Below are 22752 nucleotides of genomic sequence, written 5' to 3' on the forward strand. Positions count from 1 at the left end.
AGCGCCTGCCGGCCGCGCCGCGGTTCCTTCCTGCGCCTTTATCTGCATCCGGGTCCGTGGGATTCGCGCTCCACTGGTCCGCCGGGGTCGCTCGCGGGTGGTTGGGTGTTGCTTGTTCCCGCTGTTCCAGCGTCGGAAGAGCCATTGGGTCTGCCGGTAAGCTTAGAGGCGGGGGGACGGGGGGAGCGCCTAGAAGGGGACTCGGGCCAGGGGACCCAACGGCGACTTCGCCCTGTGCGGGCTTTGTGCCGAGATGGGGACGCTGGGCCGGGGCGGAGTGGGGTCTCAGGAACCTCGAGGCTGGGGGCGCGTGGGGTCTCCCGTCCTGCCCGTCGTGGACCTGATTGTCCTCTCAGGATTTGTGCCTACCGGAGGAGGCGTCCCTGTCCTCTCCTCTCTCGCGGCTTCCTCCTGACACCTTTCCCTATACTAGTTAAAAATTCCTAACAGTCATCCTCATTTGCATTCGCTGTCGTTTGCCAAGTGAGGGCCAGGCAAAAGCGCCACTGAGGGTATTTACAGTCCCCGCCTCCCGGGCTGGACCCACAGCCTTCTCTACTGTCTCTCGTCCCTCCTCTGGTCGGTCCCACACGCACGGCCAGGCCACCCTTACCCGTTGAGGTCAGGTCAGGTTGCGTAAGGAAAAGCTCGGAGCAGAGGTTCTGCAAGTGTAGATTCTGGTCCTGGCCCCGCCATTAACTAGTTGTGTAACTTCACGCATGTGGAAGTTGCCATCCAGCTTTGAAGTTTTGCGATTTATATGCAGCAGCTCTTTTTCCTAGCGATGCACATCCAAAATGAATCAGCACCTGAAGGAAGACAAGGGAAAGGGTGGTGCTCTGTTGTTTTTTGATGCTGTCTTGTCGTGATGCCAGGGAATTGCATAAGGCCATAGTAATTTGGGTCTCTGAGGATTGGCAAAAACTGGAAAAGTCAAATCTTAAAAACTTAAATAAGTGTGAAGAAATTCTTCTTTCTTCTGGGTGAAGGGATTCATTTGGGACTTTTGGAGATGACTCTGCGCCCTCCAGAGAGTTCAATAAAACAAAAAGTTGCCTGTACCTTGGTCTGAGAGACTTGCTTGAACTTCGTTTCAGTGAGGTGTGTGGTGTTCTTAACAAATTTCACCTGATTATGAATATCACCTGTGATAATTTGCAAAAGCAGAGATTCCTTGGACTTCCAAATCTTTGAAACACTGTGTCTAGGGAGAGGGACCTGCGAATCTATATTTTTAACTAGCATCCTAAGTGATTCTCAACTGATAAGACATCTTTGGCATATGGGTCTTTGAGTCAGATACACTTAGTTTTAAAGTCAGCTCCCTGGGCCACTTTTTAACGTCAGCAATAAACTTCTTGTAGTTGCAGTTTTCTGTATCTGAAGAGTGAGAATAATAATTTCAACCTCAGAGACAATTAAGTGATTCTAAGCATTTTGACAATAGAGTTCTTAATCATTTTTGTGTCTACGGAACCTAGCAGTGCTTAGTATATAATAGGTCTTCAAATGTGTGTTGAAATGAGAAAAATAACATGCCCAGGACGCAGAAGACATTGAAAAGCTCTAATGCTTCTCGTCCTCCTTACCTTACTTCCCCCCCCACCCCATTTTATTAACAATCAGCTTGCCATATATTCTTGTTAGAGGTAAATGTATCTTTTGATGGTCATGACAGCCAATAATTGCTTCTGATTCTTTGCTTAAAGTCTAAAATTGTTTTTGACATTAGATGATGGATATATTTAAGTGGAGGCTGAGTCCATTTGTTGGACTGAATTGATGACTTACTATGTAATTTATTTTCTGTAAATAAATAATTGTTATTGGGCCAGAATTCTAGATCATGGTGACCATAATATTTTGTTGTGTGTCAGAATTCGAAACTGTTATCTTCTTAAAGACATTTAGATTCCATACATTTATTTTAATAAGACCTTTAATCTCATTAATTTAGAAAATTTGACTTATTACTGTATGTAAAGTGTGTGGGTACAAAAGTCAGGAATGCTGAAACCATGTTATAAAAAGCTTCGTATTGGTGACTGATGCATTTAAATATGAAACTAAGAATTAAAAATCTAAGGATTATGGGAATTGTTATAGAATGTTGAGTAAATGTTATAAGGAGACGTTTATAAACTATTGGTGGTAATGTAAGTTAGTTCAACTTCTGTAGAAAAGAGTGTATGAAGATTTCTCAAAGAACTAAAAATAGAACTACCATTTGGCAATCTCACTACTGGGTATCTGTCTAAAGGAAAATAATTCATTATATCAAAAAGCCGCACTCATTTTTATCTCAGCACTATTGACAGCGAGGCAGTAGAATAGGGTCTGGAGGCGGGAACTTAAGGCCAATTCGTGCTGACTTCCTAAAGCTGAATCAAGGGAAAACACCAAGGTCTGGGGGCAGGAAATCTAAGGCCAATTTGTGCTGACTTCCTGAAAGAGAAAACACCTGCCTCTGGGGTCAGGGAACCTAAAGCCAGATAACCAATTAACGGAAACTTCCTAAAGCTGAACCAAAAGGAAAAAACCCATCTCCCCATACCCAAGTAGCAAAGGACCAAAGGCTACTCTCCCTACAATCGACTACCTTCCGCCACCTCTCAGGTGGAAGGGGAATGTGCCTTGGATTGGCGGTGGACTGAGCATGGGCCATCCCTTCATCTGCATAGAGAGCCAATTCACCTCAACCTTTAATTAGCCACGGACCAAATCCTTCATGCAGATAAGGTGTAACTGTTAAGGGACCTCAAAAGGAATACTTAAAACCCAGAAAACTTTGTAACCGGACCCTTGAGCTGCTTGCTTGGGCCCACTCCCACCCCATGGAATGCTTTTCTTGCTTCAGTATCCCTGCTTTCGCTGCTTCATTACTGTGTTTCCTTCTTTTTGTGCAGTTCTTTGTTCAAAATGCCAAGGAGTTGGACACCTCACACTTATGGCCTTCCTTCCATTAAAAACATTAGCAAAGATAAGAAATCAACCTGAGTGTCGATCAATGAATGATTGGATAAAGAAAATGTGGTATATATACACCGCGAAATTCAGCCGTTGAAAATGAAATTGTGTCCTTTGCAGTAACATGAGTGGAACTGGAGGCCATTAACAACTCCAAAACAGAAAGAAAAATACCACATGTTCTCATTTATAAGTGGGAGTTAAATAATGTGTACACATGGTTGATGGAAAGCAGACTGATAGATATTGGAGGCTCAGAAGGGTTGGGGAGTAGGAGTGGGTAGATGATGAGAAATTGCTAGGATCAATGTACATTATTCAGATGATAGATACACGAAAACCCCAGACCTAGTCACTAAACTATATCCGTGTAACGAAATTGCATTTGTACCCCTTAAATTTATACCATTTTTTTTAAAAGAAGGAAAACAATATGTCTTACAGATATCAGAAGCTGTGAGTTACTGTAAGAATGCTGATTTCCACATCTTTCATGGTATTAACCTACATTGTGTAAAATGGAATTATGTAGCTTTTAAGTGACTGATCTCTTAATATATGTATAATTTTCTTAACTTTAGAACAATTTTTGAGGAACTAAAATTGCCTTTTGTGAAGAAATTTCTCCTCCAGAGATCAGTTTATTTAGTTCACTTTGTTTTCTTTTTCTTCTGTTGAATTCTCTTATTAAAAATAACATGTCTAGTGTGATCCCATTGTTACAATTTGAATTCTGACCTTGTTGCTTAACTACCTGTGTGACCTTAGTCAAATCATGTGAGTCCATTTCCTCATCTACAACTGGGCATTTTATTTACTTCACAAGATGGCTGTAAGGATTAAAATATGTACACTTGTCCCTGGTATCTGTGGGTGGTGTCTGTTGGTATCTGTTAGGGATTGATTCTAGGATCCCCCTTCAGATACCAAAATCCACAGATAATTAAGTCCCTGAAATTATATGGCATAGCACTTGCATATCACCTGCCCACCTACTCCCATATACTTTATCTCTAGATTACTTGTAATACCCAATACAATGTAAATGCTATGTAAATAGTTGTTATACTGTATTGTTTAGGGAATAATGACCAAAAAAAAAAAAAAAAAAGTCTGTACCTGTTTAATACAGATGCAAACATCTTTTTTCCCCTGAATATTTTCAGTTCTTGGTTGGTTGAGTCCTCGAATATGGAATCCACAGAAGGCTAACTATACTTTTAAATGACCTAGCCCACTGCCTTAAACTCCGTGTCTGCTCAAAAGAGAACAGCTATTATTACTATTTTTAAAATTCGGATTGTATATGTGCATGTCCTTCTTCAGTAATGTACTTTTAAAAATCATCACTATATTCTGCTGTTTCAGTGCTCTATTTATTATTTACATCTTTTAAAAAGTTATTAAATTTAAATTATCTATTTATTATGTAAAGTGTTCTAAAATGAACTTTTCTCAGGTTTGAACTTCTTGTTCTGGAAGCTCTGCGTCGCCATAATGAGGCTTGTAATTCTTGATAACTATGACTTGGCTAGTGAATGGGCAGCCAAGTACATCTGTAATCGCATCATTCAGTTCAAACCTGGACAGGACAGATATTTTACACTGGGTTTACCAACAGGTAATTAACTACTTTTTCCATTTTATATTCTGATGTTACCCAAATTTAATTCTGGTGGAATTGAAGGGTTTCTCTTAGTAAGATACTTTCCCCATTCATTTTTGCCATATCACTAATTGAACATCGTAGTATAAAAGGCCAGAAAAATGCATGTATATAAAATCTACTATCTATAGTGTGTTACTAGGTCTTGTGCAAAAGTTTAGTCTCACCTATCACTCCAAAATGCAATAGGATATATTGTAACTTAAGTGTTGTTCATATTTTTTGTACATTTTTCTAGTAGTCCTTTGTTTTGGGGAGCATTGCTTTTATCATTCGTACAAGTTTTTAATTGATTGGCTTTCTTATTAATCATTAAGAGGTACCTAAGTTATGTACTGTTGCCTTTTAATTTAACTTCACCTGCCTTATAAATCCTTATTAATATAGAAGTTATATATTATGTAATGCTTGTTAGCCTTTTACTATTTATGTTGCTTCTATTATAGATATATTACAAGTGAAAAATATGTCTTCATCACAGTTTAAGGAGAAGCATTAATTACATATTTTATTGAATTAAGTTTTCCATTAAGCATGCTCTTAAAAAACAACCAGGTTGTGTCATTTGATCTTATGGCACTTTATTTGACCCATGATTTTCACAGAGTATTAGACCTGGAACTAAAGTTGCTCCTTATTGACTACAAGGCATTTGTTCTATACCCCTGAGCCTTGGTTTCCTTACCTATAAGAAAGATATAGATAATAACTTAAGATGCTGTTTTGAGAGTCAGCTAAGATAGTGTATGTGTAAGTCCCTTGTATACTGTAAATAGTCTATAAATTTATAGTTTCTGTAAGTATTTTATTTAAACAGACTATTTTCTCCAACTCCTCCCCTCATACATGCTAATTACATAAAAACTACAATTGTAATTTTTTCCCACTTGAGTAATTTCCATGAATGGTACTCTTCAAGCTGATTGTTTTGTTTTGCTTTTTCTCTTTTGGTCCAGGGCAGTAGATCTTGGTGAGAATGGCAAAAGGTGACTTTTTTCACTGGACACACCAGTACTACACCCCCAGCACCCTCAGTTCTGATATGTGAGCCCTTGGGGTTGAATGTGGTTTCTGTATAGTTTCTATGCTGTTATCCTTAGTTGCACTCCGCCTACCTCTATTAATGACGTTGTGTTAATTATGATGCAGAAAAAACAGTAATTTGAATGGGGACAAAAAGACTTAGAGAGTCTTAAATGTCAGCAGTGCTAAACATCTTTTTGTGTATTTAGATCTACAGCTTTGCTTTATTTTGGGTAGCATAACTGCTAGTAATATACCTGCCAAGGGAGTATCTCTGGAAAACCTTGTTGAAATTTTCCATTACTCTCCTTCATTGACCATTGACAAGGTTAATTATGTCCCCTTCCACCACTGCTTTTGAGAGTTGAACATACATGTCGGTAATTGCTAGTACCAGGCTGTATTGTAATTATCTCCCCATCAAGCTCAATTTCTGGGCAATATCTGTTCAATTTTATATTTACTCACGTGAGCTTAATGAGGGTGACATTTAAAGCCTGTATGCTGTGAGCCTGATCTGCTTCCCAAAACTTATTCCCACCATTTCCTTACCCAGAACTGGGCTAGGCAGATTTGACTGCTTGCAGTTCAAGAATAGGCTTGAACTTGCTGGCTGCTTTGCTTTGCTTTCACTCATATTCCTCGCATGTTATTTAATGGAATCTGTATGAGCTCTGGCACCAGACGTATCTAGATTTGAATCCCTGGTTTCACAGCCATATGATATTTGGCAAATTCCTTGATCTTTTTGACCCAGTTATTCTATCTTCAAAATGGGAAAGATAATGCCAGTTTCTCAAGGTTGTGAGCTTTATGTGAGGTAATATATAAAAACCTCAGCACAGCATCTAGCCACATGGTAGACAGATGTCATCATTGACTCTCCGGCTCCATCTTTGCTCTGCTCTGAGTTAGTTTCCTCTTTGTCGAAATTGTATCCCTTCATCAAGACTGAATTGAAATGCCATTTTCTTTTATTGTTCTTCCAACTAGCAAGATTGTAGTCTTTTTTATTTGATATTCTGCAATACTCAAACTTCTTTTAGATTATAGCGTTTTTCCTGTGTTACTGCTATTTTGTACTTGCTTATCCTTATATTGTGAGTTCTTACAGGAAAGAAAATGTCTTAATCCTTGTTTTGTATAAATCATAGTAGGTACTTGCTAAATTGTGTTAGTAATGACTATTACAAAGCAAATATTAAAATTAAGTTTCTTTAACCAGTTCTTTTTTCTTCAGTCTTTTAGCCACGTTGATTACAAAATAGAAAATGAATTTTTTTGTCACCTCATTTGTGACAGATCACCTTTTTATTCATATATCCTTAAATTGAGAGAATCCTATAACTCGTCTCTTGACACTAAAAGAGGGAAGAGATTCATTTATCCTTCCAGAAAGGAAGAGGGAAAGCATATTTATCCATCTTTTAGGCAGGTTTCATGTTAGTGGGCTATAGCTTGTTGAGAAAGAAATGTAAAATTTTACTACATACTTTTTAAATTAATAATTGTAATCTAAAACAACATATGTGCTAAGCTTTTAGAAAATCTTTTATTTTTCTGTTCTGTGAACCTGTGTGGTATTTATTTATAGCCTTGTCTATTCTGTCATCTCAAATGAGAGGCAGTCTTTTTACTATTCTTGAATTTCCTTTGTATTTGTTTTTGTCAGAGACAGTTTAGTTTTATCAGATTTCTGTATGATACTTGGGTTGGAATTTTTTGTGCAGCCTTTTGTTTGCACTGTTTTGTGATGGTGGGTTAACTAGGAATCAGTACTCCAACTAGGATTGGGAGGGCCAGATAACTTGTTATAAGAATGCAATCTGGCCTTTCAGTTTGAAGTTAAAATGAAAAAAGAAAAAAAAAAAAATTTAGAAAGCAAAGATGAAGGCCATCAAGTGGCTAAATTAATTTATTTTTATTCTGTCGTACCATGAAGCACCATCTTTTCACATATCAAACTGTAATTTTATAAAACAATAGAATCAAGAACTCAGATGAAATATTAGAAGATCCTCTTTCCTATAAATTCTGTCCTAAGCAAAAATAACTTCTTTTTCTCACTTTACACATTTTAGCTGATACATGCTGAAGTTATCAAAAGATGAGAAACAGGAGCTTCATTTAGAAAGCTGTAAGGCTAAAGTCCCTACTCAGTGTTTGCCAGTTTGAGATTCTGTTTTGAAAGTAGGGGCAATATTTAAATTTAGCTCTGTTTTCCCTTTTGATTTCAGTAAATGGTCAACACTTGACCTATTTATATATCATTTGTGCAACAACTCAAGATTTTGTTTTCAGAAAGGGAGATTTTTAAAAATTCAGGTATATACTCTAGAAACTTCTAATCTTAGAATTTGTAATAATATATCCCAGTACCCAACAACTCAAGGATAATTTTCCAAACTTCAGTTTTTATTGACAGATTTCCAGCTTTATTCAGCAAATTCTAGTTTACCAAAATGTTTAAACACTTGTTAATTGATTATGTATTTAAGTTAATAATTGCCTAATTAATCAGAACGACAGAATATTATTAAGAAAAACATAGGTAAAGTTAATAAAAAGTTTTAATAGATTATTAAGTCATGTTAGAAAATGGAATTTTTATGTCTTTTAGGGAGTACACCTTTAGGATGCTATAAAAAACTAATAGAATATCATAAGAATGGACACCTTTCTTTTAAATATGTGAAGACCTTTAATATGGATGAATATGTAGGTAAGCTATACTTAAAGATATTGACTATTATTTGGGTATGTTACATTTTGAATAAAATGAATGTAGTTTTAGAATATTAGTATATTTGAATTTATGTTTTGAATATAATATTAATGTATGAATATATTTCTAAAATGTAATGTACTGCTTTGAGATGAGATTGGGAGTTTATATAAAAACCTGTATTTTTGTGATAGTAGCACAGAATAGTGGAAGGAATGAAGGACTGGAAATCAGAAGATCTGCATTCATGCGGGGCTCTGCAACTCACCAGTGATGTAACTTTAAGCCAGTCCACTCACATTTCTCATTCTCTTTTTTCTTAAAGCAGAGTTAAAATCAGTGTTGTCAGGATAATCTAATGTATATGTAAAGGTAATTAGTTAAGTAGTTTTTCAAATCAAAAGCTATATTGGTAGCCCTGAAACTTTTATAATTCATTGAGTGTTAACTTGCCTGCCTGAAATCTATGATGTATAGAAACTCTGTTAAAATTTAAATATAGCAATACATATTTAATGGTAGCATAAATGATAGCCAAAGAAGTACTGTGATTCCACATAATCTGCACACATATAGTATGAATAGAGGAGAAACATGACTATCATTTCACTTGAATGGCTGATTATTTTGAGCTTAACATGAAAGTCAGTTTCATTGATTAAAATTGTGTGTGTTTGAGAAGAGTATAGTGATGAAGTGCACATGAACTAGACTTTCTGTGTTTGAATCCTATCTCCTTTGTGAACGATGGGACCTTTGGGAAAGATCCCTATGTTTCAATTGTTCACCTATAAAATAAGATAATAGTATTCCATAAATGTTTTATGAATTAATGCATATGTTTAAGGTGATTAATACTGGGCATATAATCATATATTCCACATAAAAATGCTTTTAAATTGAATATGGTATAGAGAAGTTACATACATTAAATAACACTTATGACTTAAACAGAAAAATAAACTTTAGATTTATTTCTGGGAATACTTATATTTTTATTAACTTCATCTTTAGGACTTCCGAGAAATCATCCTGAAAGCTACCATTCTTATATGTGGAATAACTTTTTTAAGCATATTGATATAGATCCTAATAATGCACATATCCTTGATGGGAATGCTGTAGATTTACAAGCAGAATGTGATGCTTTTGAAAAGAAAATAAAGGAAGCTGGAGGAATAGATCTTTTTGTTGGAGGTATGTAAAAACCTTTTGTCATTAACTGTTTGTTAGTGTTTGAATTAGGGATTTTTAAATTTATAAAAGAAATCTTCCCATTGTGTAATGTGAAGAGCACCTGTGGCTGTCCATAATACCCATTAATTCTGCTACTGATTCCTGTTTTACTTCATTTTCTTCAGAAAATAATCTTAAAATTCCCATCTTAGCCTTCAAATTGACAGCTGGAATTATTTACATTATTCCTTGAGAGGTACATCCCAATCCATGTTAAACTCTTACAACTACCTCTTTAAAGTTGACAGTTTACCACATCTTTCAAAATGAGTAATATGTTTCTTTACCTAAATGATAGCTTCTTTTTACTATTTCTTTAAAACTCTAGCCAACCTACTTATCAAATTCCAGAGTTTAAACGATTGCATGAGGAACAGGTGGATTTTAGTAGATCACTTTAATTGTTTCATCTTACTGAGTAATCAGTTAAGAATGATGTAAAACTTTTTACTTATCAGCCTTAATATGACTTAAGCTGTATAAATGTCATAAATTCCAAAATTAATGTTTAATTTGCCAAATTCCACTTGTAATTTTTATATGTGTGTGTGTATACATAATCTACAGTTAAAAATAGGAAGTTCTTTCCTTTATAATGACAATATGGTTTTCTATTAGTATAAACTATCGCAGTCAGCTAGCTAATTGCTATAAGAATAATACAACATCAACTAAACTAAAATCAAATTTTTTTGCCATATTCTTTAATATTCAACTAAAAATACTAATGCTGTAAATTATCTGTATATAACTTATTATTAACTTAATAGAACACTGATCAAAATTACATGAATTTGATCTTCAGTAGAGCTGTACTGAGGTTAATTTATACTTGAAGTGGCCAAGTATGGTTGAGATAGTTGATTATCTTTGGAGGAAATTTGATTTTAAAGTCAGATGTAAAATTGTATCCTGTTTTAGCCACTTAGTATCTGTGTGACCTTGGAAAGTTTATTGAAGTTCAGTATAAGTACATCGTTTGTAAAAGAGGATTAATGTTAACCATTCCAAAATTTGTGAGAATTAATCATGTTGTAACGTGTATAAAATGCCTTACACGGTGCTTGGTGTGTAGTTGGTACTCCATAAGTGCTACTTCAGTCTTCTCTTTCTCTCTCAACTGTAAATGCCGAAATAATTGTCCCTTAGAATTACTGAATTCCTTGGGATTTTTACCGAATTCCCTCTTAGGACATCCAGCTGGATTGAAATCTTCTCTGTAAGACAGTTTTTATTTCTACCTAGCAGAGTCAATAACATTTGCTTTCTTGATAGAATGGTTGTTTATTGGAGCAAGAAACCAAGTTAGACGCTTTTCAAATTAGAAGGTTATCTGTTTTAAATAAAATTTACTAATACTACTTCTGTAATCCTAGAAAATATGCATACTCCTGCTTTGTACGTATGGCTCAATTTGGGGATAATTAACCATTTGTATCTTCCAGTATTCAGGCTAAGACAGTAGATATTTGAGAGTATCTGAGGGGTGCATAGACCATCTAATCTTTAGATTTTCTAAACTCCACACCAGAATCTAGTAGAATTACTGGAGTACAACATACTGCAACTGCTTATATAAAAAAAAAGTTTTCACTCATTTACTATAAGAAAAAAAAGACTTTTAGTTGTTGGAGGTTCATTATTAAGTGACTGCTTGAAAATGTCTTCATTTGTGGACTTTCTTTTCCCCTTGTTAATTTATTGACCTTACATAAGTATGCATATGACAAACCTCTTGTAGACTCAAAAATAGGAAATCAATTTTACTATTTTATCAGAATAACACTGATAACACTTGATTTTGTTCCTTTGCCTGCCTTCCAGAAAGCATTCATAGCATAAAATAATGTTTAAGCCTGTAACTCTTATTCAAGGTGTCTGGTAGAACTTTTCTCTTTCCTTGTAACTTTAAATCATTTAGTACTTCTTTTTAGCTAATTTTTTTTGGGGGGTTATGTTTCTTCAGTATAAACCACCTCAGGTCTCCTTTTGAAATATATGTTGCATAAGTTGTAATTATGTTGATCACTGACACCACTAAAAAGAATTTGATTTGGTTTTTTAACCAATTTGTCTTAAGCTTCCTGTAGTTCTTTCTCCGCTCCTGCCCACTCCCAAATATATTTTAAGAGAGTTCCCGTGCCTCTTACATTAACATCTTTACTATAGTCATGGATGATCCAATGCCTGACATTTTATATGTACCATCTAAAGGACATACTTGTGCATAGAGAGAGAAGGATTATTGTATTTTCTTTGAACTTTTCCTTATTTAGGGTGCCCTATTATTGGATATGTATTCATGAAAGAATCTCATTTGTTGATCTAGGTTTATCATCATTGGATTTTTAGATGAGGATTGGCATCTGGGTCTTACGACTACCCTTCTTTTGTTCCAGGGTTTGGTTAATAAAAACTCTAAGAACTGTGCCAAATGGGATCAAAATATCAGCTTTATTAAAGGTAAAGTTGAAATAGAGATTGCAGTTTGGGCTTGAAGCCAGAATGGGGTTTTTCACTCCTACCCTTTGAATTGAAACAGTAGAATGAGAAGAGCTCAAAAATGTTAATCTGCTATTGCTCATTCCAGGGAATTAGAGCAGAGTTCCCTATCCTAGAGGGAAGAGGAAAAGAAAAAGAAGGAAATACATACTTAGACATTCTCATTCTTCCTCTTGATGGCAAACGTGTTGAGAGAAAGGGTAAAGGTGTATCATGCAATTCCTGACTTAACCCCAGCAATAAGATACACAAACATGGATTTTTAAAAATAAAATCTAGGGCTGGTCCCAGTGGCTCACACCTATAATCCCAGCACTTTGGGAGGCCGAGGTGGGCGTATCACCTGAGGTCGGGAGTTCGAGACGAGACTGACCAACATGGAGAAACCCCATCTCTACTAAAAAAATACAAAATTAGTTGGACGTGGTGGCACATGCCTGTAATTCCAGCTACTCGGGAGGCTGAGGCAGGAAAATCGCTTGAACTCGGAGGTGGAGGTTGTGGTGAGCTGATATCATGCCATTGCACTCCAGCCTGGGCAACAAGAGTGAAACTCCATCTCAACATGAATAAATAAGTAAATAATTTTAAAAATCTAGTTTTACAATAAAATCTTAAATATATAAACTTTTAAAATATCTTAAGGCAATAGTGTCTTGGGTTTTTTGTTGTTGTTGAGATGGAGTCTCGTTCTGTCACCTGGGCTGGAGTACAGTGGCTTGATCTTGGCTCACTACAACCTCCACCTCCCAGGCTCAAGCAATCCTCCTGCCTCAGCCTCCCGAGTAGCTAGGACTACAGGCACCTGCCTCCATGCCCAGCTAACTTTTGTATCTTTAGTGGAGATGGGATTTTGCCATGTTGGCCAGGCTGATCTCGAACTTCTGACCTCTGGTGATCCACCTGCCTTGGCCTCCCAAAGTGCTAGGATTACAGGTGTGAGCCACTGCACTTGGCCTAGGTGATAGTGGTTTTAAAAAGTAAAAATAAGACAGTGGGGAAAATGTTAACATTCTCATTTGGTTGCATGCTTGGATTCTTTGCTTTGCTAGAAAAAGGAAATAATGGGATCAATAGTAAATTAACTGGAATGATTCTAGGTTAACTCACCAACTGAAGGAAAAGTTGAAACCACCAAGTCTTTGGAAAAACAACCAGAGAACCTCAGATCTCAGAAGTAGAAACTCATCAGTCTTCTCCCTGCAGTGCTATCATCCAGTACTTCAGTTCGCCATGCCTTCTTCCTTACTGTATCCCTGGTCAAGATTCAGATCCACACAGAGATTCTGATTGGTTAGCCTGAGACAAGTGCTTGTCTCTAGACCACAGTAACTTTACCTAAGAGGGATATAGGAAATTAAAATTGTTCCAGCCCCTCTGGTGAGGGGAGCAAGGCAGAAGAGAACAAGGTGGGAGGTGGAAGAAACTATACTGAGCTGACCAAAGAATAGCAACCATGCATTCATTTATCCAGACATTATTTAATAAGTGCATCCTGTGTGTCACTTGTTGTTCTAAATGGTAAGAATATAGTGATGAAGATAAAGCCCGTACTTTCATGAAGAGTACATGTACACTACTGTTAGAACTGTAGGAACACAGGAATGACATTTACTCCAGACAATGAGTTTTAGAGATGTTTCATAGAGGTGCTGGTATCTTAATTTAGACTTAAAGGCTGAATAAGAATTAGCCACATTTAAAAAAATAATTTTATTTCAGGAACCTCGATTTTTGACAGTTACAACCAACAAGCAAATATCTTGACCCAGCTCTATTATTAACCTTTGCTCATAATTTCAGCTTAGCTGTACTAGCTGTACACTTCTGTAAGGCCCAAATCATCAGTGAGGTCACTAGTAGTAGATCTTAGTAGACTTCATATTTTTTCCTGAAGCTTGTATTTTCCTGATCCCATCCTTCCCTCTTTACACATATGTAGAGAAATATGTTAGGGATATGTATACCTAAGAGGAGAAACAGAACACTTTTACAAATCTAGAGAATTTAATGCCTATAATTAATATATGTTTATAAGCAGATACATACTTAATAGTAGAAACAGTCAATGCATATTAACCACATGTAGGTCTGGTCTTATGGCTCCTTATTAGAAATTCATAAATTGTTGTACTTTGGCATCTGTACCTGCTTCAAAAGAATATTCATTTCTTCATTTTTCAAAACTGGGTTACTCTGTCATATTTTATATAAATTTTATTAAAATTGTGTGCTGTCAGTAAAATACAGATATCATTAAAGTAAATACACAGAATATAAATGTAAAAGATATTTTAAGGACTCACGGAATTAGCAGATTTATTTTTTATCTGAGGTTGCCAGAAATGTGACTAGCTACTAGGGTACTTATAAATAAAACTCGATTTATGTATGTCATGGAAAGATTCTTAAGTTTGTGAAAAGAATTACCTTCCATTTCCTTCAAATAAGAATGTCATATTCCTGTCTATATTTTAGAGGTAATCCTAGAATATTAGAGTTGGCACTAGGTCTCTTTAAAGCAGTGTTTTTAAAACTGGTTGTCACCCATTATTATATCATAAAATCAATATAGCCAGTTACATGCAACATTTTCCTTTTGTTAATGAAATGCAATGTAATAGAAAACAGCTTGTATGGTTCCTAGTAAGGGTAAGTATGATTTCATGCAATTCTTGTCTTAATTATATTTTACATGTTTGTGTTGTATATGTGTATATATATATACTAGATTGCAACATCAAATGTTATTTCTTACAAGGGTTACAGTCAGAAGTTTGAAAAAGAAAAAAAAAAACTATTCACCTAGACATTACCTTGTCCAATCCACACATTTCTATAAGTGAGGAAACTATCCTACAGAAAGGTCTACTAGTTAATTGCCGTATCTGGACTACAACGAAGTAAATTAAAGTGTGACTTATAAAGATGTCCGAGTAGGAATCAGAAGACAGATCTGAGTCCTGTCTCAGTGTTTACCCAGTTGTGACGTTGAACAAGTCACTTATTTTTCTTGAGCATCAAAATTTCCTTTTGTATGTAGAAAAAGGTGGAGGAAATGAGGGAAATAGATATGGCTAATTTGACCATCTCATAAGATTATTAAATAATATTTAATAATCTGTTGTGATGATGCATGTGAATGGGCTTTATAAATTATCAAATGTTATATTAATATAAGGTGATACTTAATTTTACTATTAGAATCATGTCAGCTCATTGCTAAGCATGTAGAAAATGTTGAAACATTTGTTGAATCAATACAGAAACAAATATTTTAATGCAGTAATAGGAATTCAAGTATAAAATCAAACAAGGTAAGTGTTTTGTTGCTGTTCTTTAACGCACATTGAACTTTGTGAAACCTATTTACATCATGTGTATATGTATGTATATTTCTTTTGAAAGGAATTGGTCCAGATGGTCATATCGCTTTCAATGAGCCTGGATCCAGTTTAGTATCAAGGACAAGATTAAAGACTCTAGCAATGGATACCATCTTGGCAAATGCCAAATATTTTGATGGAGATTTATCAAAAGTGCCAACTATGGCTCTAACTGTTGGTGTGGGGACAGTGATGGATGCTAGAGAAGTAAGCATTAAATGTTCTTTGTTTTTCCTTTGATGTCAATATATTATTATTTTGCAGGGGTTATGATGCTGAATAAGTGATATTTTGATTGCATTCTGTTTGCAGTATAAATTGTTTTCTAGTTTTCAGTAGCTAACTTTTGTCAGTCTCATTGATATGTTTAGGGATCAATTAAGTCTTTTGAAGCTGTAAACTAAGAATTAAGCACCACCACTTTTGAGGTGCTACTTGCCTGTTCCTGCTCCAGTTTGAGGTCCTAAAATCTTAACTGATCACATGGTTTGTTTTTTATTGTAAGTGTCTCATGAAAGGACTGTTGGGACAATGATGCATTGCCAGTTACACAGTATCTTTCTTGGAGCTCTCAGGATGATTTAAATGCTTTTTGACTGTATGTTATGTAGGATGATAGAGCCCTGTTGGTTTCCAGGAGAAAAGGAACTCAGCTGGGGCTGCAACTATTCTACATTTGGTATATTTAAGCATGGAAGAGCTATGAACGTTCAACTCTGTGTAATTTAAGTTTTTTTTTTTTTTAAATTGGGCTGTCATTTTCTTCCTTGAGAATACAGAACAAATTGCAGTCAGTTCATGGTTGTATGTGGTTAAATTATATGGAAACCCAGAACTCTGTTCCTTCCTGGTAGCCAGATCGGACAGGTTCAGAGGAAAAATGTATAGACAAGGTATGATGAATAAGTAAAGTAACTTATCTTTTTTCTTTTCTTCCTTAAGAATACAGAAAAGATTAACTTATCTTTTCTTCCTTGAGAATACAGAACAAATTGTAGTCAGTTCATGGTAATATGTAGTTAAATTATATGGAAACCCAGAACTCTGTTCCTTTCTGGTAGCCAGATTGGACAGGTTCAGAGGAAAAAAGTATAGACAAGGTATGATGAATAAGTAACTTATCTTGATATAATTAAACTTGAACATACAAATAGATACAAACTGCCAATCAAAATATATGAGAAACCTAAAAGTCATAGGTATATGAAAAAAGACCTTTCAAGGACTGAAATTTCATAGTCAATAAGTTTAGAAAAGGATTTTAGAGCAATCTGATTTCTAAAATATGAAACTGAGTTATGTAATACATTACATTTAACAAGATGTAAGTTTTAATACAGTTTTTATGCTGTTTTTTAGAACAAACAGAATTACTCAAATACTGAGTTTTTTTTCTTTGGGTCAGTTTTTGCCCAGACAGGAGTGCAGTGGTGTGATTACAGCTCACAGCAGCCTCAACCTCCTGGACTCAAGAGATCTAAGTAGCTGGGACTTCAGGCACACACTACCATGCCTGGCTGATTTTTCAGTTTTTTTTTTTGGAAGTGACAAGGTCTCACTATGCTGCCCAGGCTAATTTCCTCATTTATTAAAAATTACATTTGACTTAAAAATTCCAACCAAGAAGGGATATGGAGGATTTAATATGAGGTTATAAATTTTTGTAAATCATTTATATCAGTTTATGGGATGATTAGATGTTGATCATTATTTAAATTAGCTTTTTCATAACCTTTTAAAATAGTGTTACTGCTACACTTAAGTAGCATAAAGCTGTATCAGTGCAACATCTGCCTGAGCACTGGTTCTCAAACATTAGTGTACATAAGGATCACCTGGTATCCACACCTAGATTGATTATTTAAGTTTAGGGATTCTGCAGTTTGAACAAGCATACCAAATTATTCCATATAGTTTGTCCTTTCCCATGATATGAGAAATAATCTCCTTGAGAGTAGAACAGATATAACTAATCACAGATCAAGTCTATTTAGAGAGCAATTTGTTTTATCTACACTTTAGCCGTAAACACCAATAATGAATTCTTCATCCTATGCTAAGCTTCCAGCAGCCTCCTTTCCTCTAAACTCCACTCCCTTCATAACGTTAATGGTAGGTATGTACTTACCTTTTCTCGCCAATAAAAGTTTGGTTGTCTTTTTTTTCTCAGTATATATACTTGACGTTGAGATTTCTTGCCACCTGTCTCATTACCTTTTTATAGAGTGCGCTTCAATAATGAAAAGACTCTTAGCTCATATTGTCTAATTGTTAGAACTTTTACAAGAGGCAATGTAATTGTTAATCGCTAAGAATCTGGGCTGTAGAACAAAACTGCTTGTTTGTATCTTACCAAAACCTTGGGCAAGTTACAGAATATGCCTCAGTTTCCTTATCTTTAAAATATGAGTAAGAATAGTATTTCTCTCATGGTGGTGTTTTGAGGAGTTGATGTAATTCAAGGAGAGTGCAGAGTATTTCCTCCCATTTTAGGTCTAGTTACAAAATATGTAATACAAAGTTTGTGATAAATATTTTAGAACTACATCAGTTTTAACATTCTTTGTTAAAACAATTGTAATGAGAAAAAAATGTTTAAAGATTTATTACATTACAAAAATGTGTGTGTAGATGAGGTGTTAAATGGGATCAGTTTCCAGCTGAAAGGTTATAAAGACAAGATTCTGACACATACATTCACATTTGCTGCATGTCATTGCATTATTTCATTGGCAGTTAGGGACTGGGGACCAAGATCTTGGATTTTCTGTAGCTTATAAGGGTAATATCAGTCATATATGCTTGTAAGACAGTTCCTGTGTTTAAATAGATCCCTAATCCTTCTTTAAATCCAGTTTTTATTCTGAGTCAACTTTGAATAGCACATGTTCAGTGAAATGCTCTTCAGGCATTTCTTGGTAACTCTTCATATTATCTATTGTTTTAGAGTCTTTGCTTTTCTGATATAATACCTATTGCTTATCTAGACTACAGCAGTTTGGTGTTATCATTCTACATTGTATAAATTATTCATAGATTTGTAAGTCTGCTTTTGCAAGACAGTCCTTTTTCTTTATCGTCCCAGGTTTCTTTTATACATCATTTACTGTGTTAATAATTACAGGTATTACAATGTTTGCACTAATACCCCATAAGAAGGTATTGTTTTGCTTTGTTAAACTAGAAGCAACATTTTGTGCTTGTTACCTTAAAAAGTAAAAATAAATACCTTGAAGATGTGGAGCTATGTATTTTTCTTTTTCTTTCAGAAAAAATATTGGTGAAGTCCTTGTTTTTTTAAAAAAATAGAGCTCATTACTCATTTGGAACAAGTTTTACCAATTGGTGTTCTTAATTTTTCAGGTAATGATCCTCATAACAGGGGCACACAAGGCATTTGCCCTGTACAAAGCAATAGAAGAAGGAGTCAATCACATGTGGACTGTTTCTGCTTTCCAGCAGCATCCCCGAACTATTTTTGTATGTGATGAAGATGCTACTTTAGAATTAAGAGTTAAAACTGTGAAATACTTTAAAGGTGAGCACTGAATTTCAAAAGCTGACTGAGATATTCTGTTGTGGATGAAAATTGAAACTTACTGTGACTGTGGAGTTAAATCTCACACTGTGAATTGTTGAAAAGTGGCAACACACAGCTGGTTCTTTCAAGGAATGGAAAGTTCTCAGATAATAGTGTCTTCAAAGTAGTACCTTTTTTTTTTTTTTTTCCATGAAGAATCTCTTCAGTCTCTATTTTCAGTAAACATTTTTTCTTGAAATCCAAGGTTTAATAATTTACTTTCATATTGAATATATAAGACCAAATAACCCAAAAGAAAATGTATCTTTGTTCATTCTGGATTTCTTTTCACGTTTACCAGTCCCACCTCAGTCCCTCTCCCTCACTCCCGTCTAACCTAAATTTAGAACCTAATCAGTGGATAATAGAGATCTCCCACTATCTAATTTAATCTTTACAATTTTAAGCCAATTTATTCCCATATATTAAAGTTATAATGGCTAAATGTTAAAACAGTATGGAATAAACTCTGCAAGTAAGCAGTTTGATTGCCCGGACTTCATGTTGATTTTCCTTTTTGCTTTTTCCTGTAGTCTAGTTCAGTAATTCAGAAACCTTACTGTACCAAGCTGTGTATTACAAAACACATATGTTTGATGTAATGGTTTTAAGAGATTTTCAAGGGACATTTTGCCTATACCCAATGTAGAACCCATTCTCCAAGAGTCAGCTCCACATACTACACATATGTAAGCAAGTGTACAAACAGGTAATTTTCATAAAGCACCTGTATTTACATAGCTGATATTAAAAGTTAAATAGTTGATCCTATAGATAGGTCAGTGATTAAGTATGTAGTAGGTATGCTACTTTTGCTACATGATTATACTTTTTAATCTTTTTTACTCTAGTAACTAGGTATTTATTTTAATGACTATTGGAAAATACACTGAATAAATGAAAGCTGTAGTTTTTGGATATTATTACTTAAGATAGGGTCCAAAAAAGCTACCATATTTGACTGGCTCTCATATACATTGATCTTGCTGATGTTGGACTGTGTCTTAAAATTGGTGTCAGATCATAGCTTATCGGGTAGCATTTTTTTCTCAGTGGTACATAAAATGATGTGTCTTACAGTCTATAGCATCTCATATTCAGAAATAAAGTATATAATCTTAAATTTTAATTCAATGCAAACAAAACCAGTAACTCATATTTCATGTAAATGTGTGAATATGGCAAATATCTTGAAGGTGTTACACAAATAACTGACATTTGGCAAGCATAAAATAGTCTATTTTTAAAGAAAATACTGATTGTGCTTTGTATATAGTTTTGTATTTGTACTTATGTTTCATGAGCATTTATTTGCCTCTTCTAAATATTTGGAAGCATTTTAATGGATAGTCAAGTACATAAATCATAATTTATTTAAACATTTCCTTATTGTTTAACACTTAAAGATTATTTCTAGTCATTTATATTTTTAGCATTTAAATTATTAATTTACCAAGCCACAAATATATCAGATTAAACTGAAAAATTGAAAAACTGAAAAATTTGTGATTTGTGAATAAAACAGAGCATCTGATGGAGTTTTAACTCTATTTTCCCATGTAATCCTTCAGATTTCATCTCAAATAATAGATTCCTTGACTACAAGGAATCCTTACTATCTACAAATTTTAATTCCAGTTTTAAGGAGATTCGTTTAACATGGCTGTTTTCTAGTCCTAGTTAAGTCCCAGATAAATGCCTGTACTAATCTGATTTTGTCACAATTTAGTTTTTTTAATCAGAGTTTTACATTTTGGTGAATATTTAGTAAGATATTTAATAATAGCCAATATCTCTATGACCAGGCACTATTCTAAATGCATTTTACTTTTTGATTTACTTAATTATCACAAAAATGTTATGAAATGGGTACTCATAGTCCCATTTTTAAATGAATTAATAGGCTTAACAGACAGAGATGTTAAGCTACTTACCCAAAGTCATACAGCACATACTTGGGCAGAGCTGGGTAATAGAAATCAAAATCAGGCTGATCTCTGGAGTATATAGGCTTTTGTCTATTCTGTTATACTGCCTTCCAGAATAAACTCTAGGTATGATACCATCTACGTCAAAATCATACTTCCATCTGCTTTTTTCCCCATATAACCACTGCTTCCAAAAAAGGTATATAGACATATGTTAGAGAATTTAAAATAGAAGGGTGGTAGAAGTTTATATGTATTTAGTTCTTTTAGTTCATCTAATTGTAAGCTCTTATGAAAAATTTTGAAACAGACCATTCAAGAGAGGATAGCTGCATTACGTAATGAGGACACAATATTTTTCACTTTGGAGCTGTCTGTATTTCTGAAGAGGTTTCAGGATATCAGCCTCTGTTAGGATACCTCCTTCAATATGAAGACAGAATTTAGATATTCTGGGCTACATATGGGCCTCATTTTATAGTATTTTAGTAAAGGGTAGAGAAATTGAATATTCTTAAATAAACACATTTCAAATGTAGTTTTTATACTTTTCATACCTCCATTGAGTTACTAGTATATCAAAATACTGGAGTATGTAAATTCCTAAAATTGTCATCCATAACTCTTCAAATTCCATTCATATCACTAGCCTTTCTTCTGTCATTACTAAAAAGTGCCAACCAGAATCTTAAAGGGTTCTATTTAGTGTCTAGATAAGATCTAGGTTAACTAGATCCAAAACAACAGAAACTGTCAGTAAATGCAAGTTTATTTCAGTATACACCTATATAGTAGTATACACCTTTTGAAAGATACAAGTTAATCACAAGACAACAAGTTTAATACCTGGGGATTTGTTTTATTCATTCTCGCTTTTCATTTTTGCTTTTTAAATAGAACGGCTTTATCTTTGATTTTAGTATATTTTCATGACATCATATGAATTTTTTCCCCTTACTTTGTATTTAGGCTCCACCTCAGTAGTTTGACAAAGGTAGAATGAGTTCATTTGGAGTCAAAACCATAAAATTTACTTTGTATAGACATTGGTTAGAATCTGTGACATTTAACCTTTCTTCTGGTAAGGTTTCAGGAAGTCTGGTGCATTTTTATCAGAAGAATTATTTGTTTGACTTAAGTTGCAATTATTTATTTATATAAAATTCCTATGTAGAAAGTTGTCAATTTTTACCTAAAGTCACAGTAAATATTTGACTTAATACCTAAAAAGCAATTAATAGAATTTTCAAAATAATTATTTCTAGTTTGGAAGCAGTCCTACTTGATGTATAAAAGATATATCCAATGTATAGTAAAGGAAAAAACTTTATAAAGGAGTTGAATTTTTAATGTTTTTCCTGATATTTTAAGTTGCATGTATTTTAAAGCTGTGTATTCTTTCCATAATCAAAGTTGTTAGCAAATGACAGATGAATACTATTTAAGTAAAAAAAATGATTCTCTACAAACTGATACTCTGGAAAATGTTACATCTTCTAAATCATACAGCTGATATTACCCTTATCTTTGTTGTCCCTTCTCCTACTGGACGTGAGGTTTCCAGTGCTAATACGACCTTCAAGTAGGCTGTTGAGAAGCATTCTCTCACTTTCAGTTGCAGCACTAGTGAATGGAATGCTTCCCCCTTCCCTCCTTTAGAGTCCTGTTCTTATGGTTAGAATTTCTCCTACTACACAAACACTTCCCAGTGCTCTTTGCTTGTCCCTTAAAAGTGGGTC

The 22752-nt window shown here is 34.6% G+C and overlaps 1 protein-coding gene across 4 annotated transcripts in view; it reads left to right on the forward strand.

Annotated features, from left to right (window-relative positions):
- The window catches only part of GNPDA2 (glucosamine-6-phosphate deaminase 2), a 24671-nt gene continuing 1919 nt past the window's right edge, over positions 1–22752 (forward strand). Inside the window, exons 1-6 of one of the 4 annotated variants that reach the window (XM_023224501.2) lie at positions 22–156; positions 4427–4588; positions 8277–8378; positions 9396–9578; positions 15528–15712; positions 18869–19043. In XM_023224501.2, coding sequence (XP_023080269.1) covers positions 4465–4588; positions 8277–8378; positions 9396–9578; positions 15528–15712; positions 18869–19043 — 769 coding nt within the window. In that variant the 5' untranslated portion in view covers positions 22–156; positions 4427–4464. Of the gene's footprint in view, positions 157–4426; positions 4589–5589; positions 5678–8276; positions 8379–9395; positions 9579–15527; positions 15713–18868; positions 19044–22752 lie in introns of those variants that run through there. The other 3 variants (XM_023224504.2, XM_023224502.2, XM_023224503.1) reach the window with 3 other exon arrangements.

The sequence above is a fragment of the Piliocolobus tephrosceles genome, chromosome 3, assembly GCF_002776525.5.
Source record: "Piliocolobus tephrosceles isolate RC106 chromosome 3, ASM277652v3, whole genome shotgun sequence".
In the NCBI taxonomy this organism is placed as follows: domain Eukaryota; kingdom Metazoa; phylum Chordata; class Mammalia; order Primates; family Cercopithecidae; genus Piliocolobus; species Piliocolobus tephrosceles.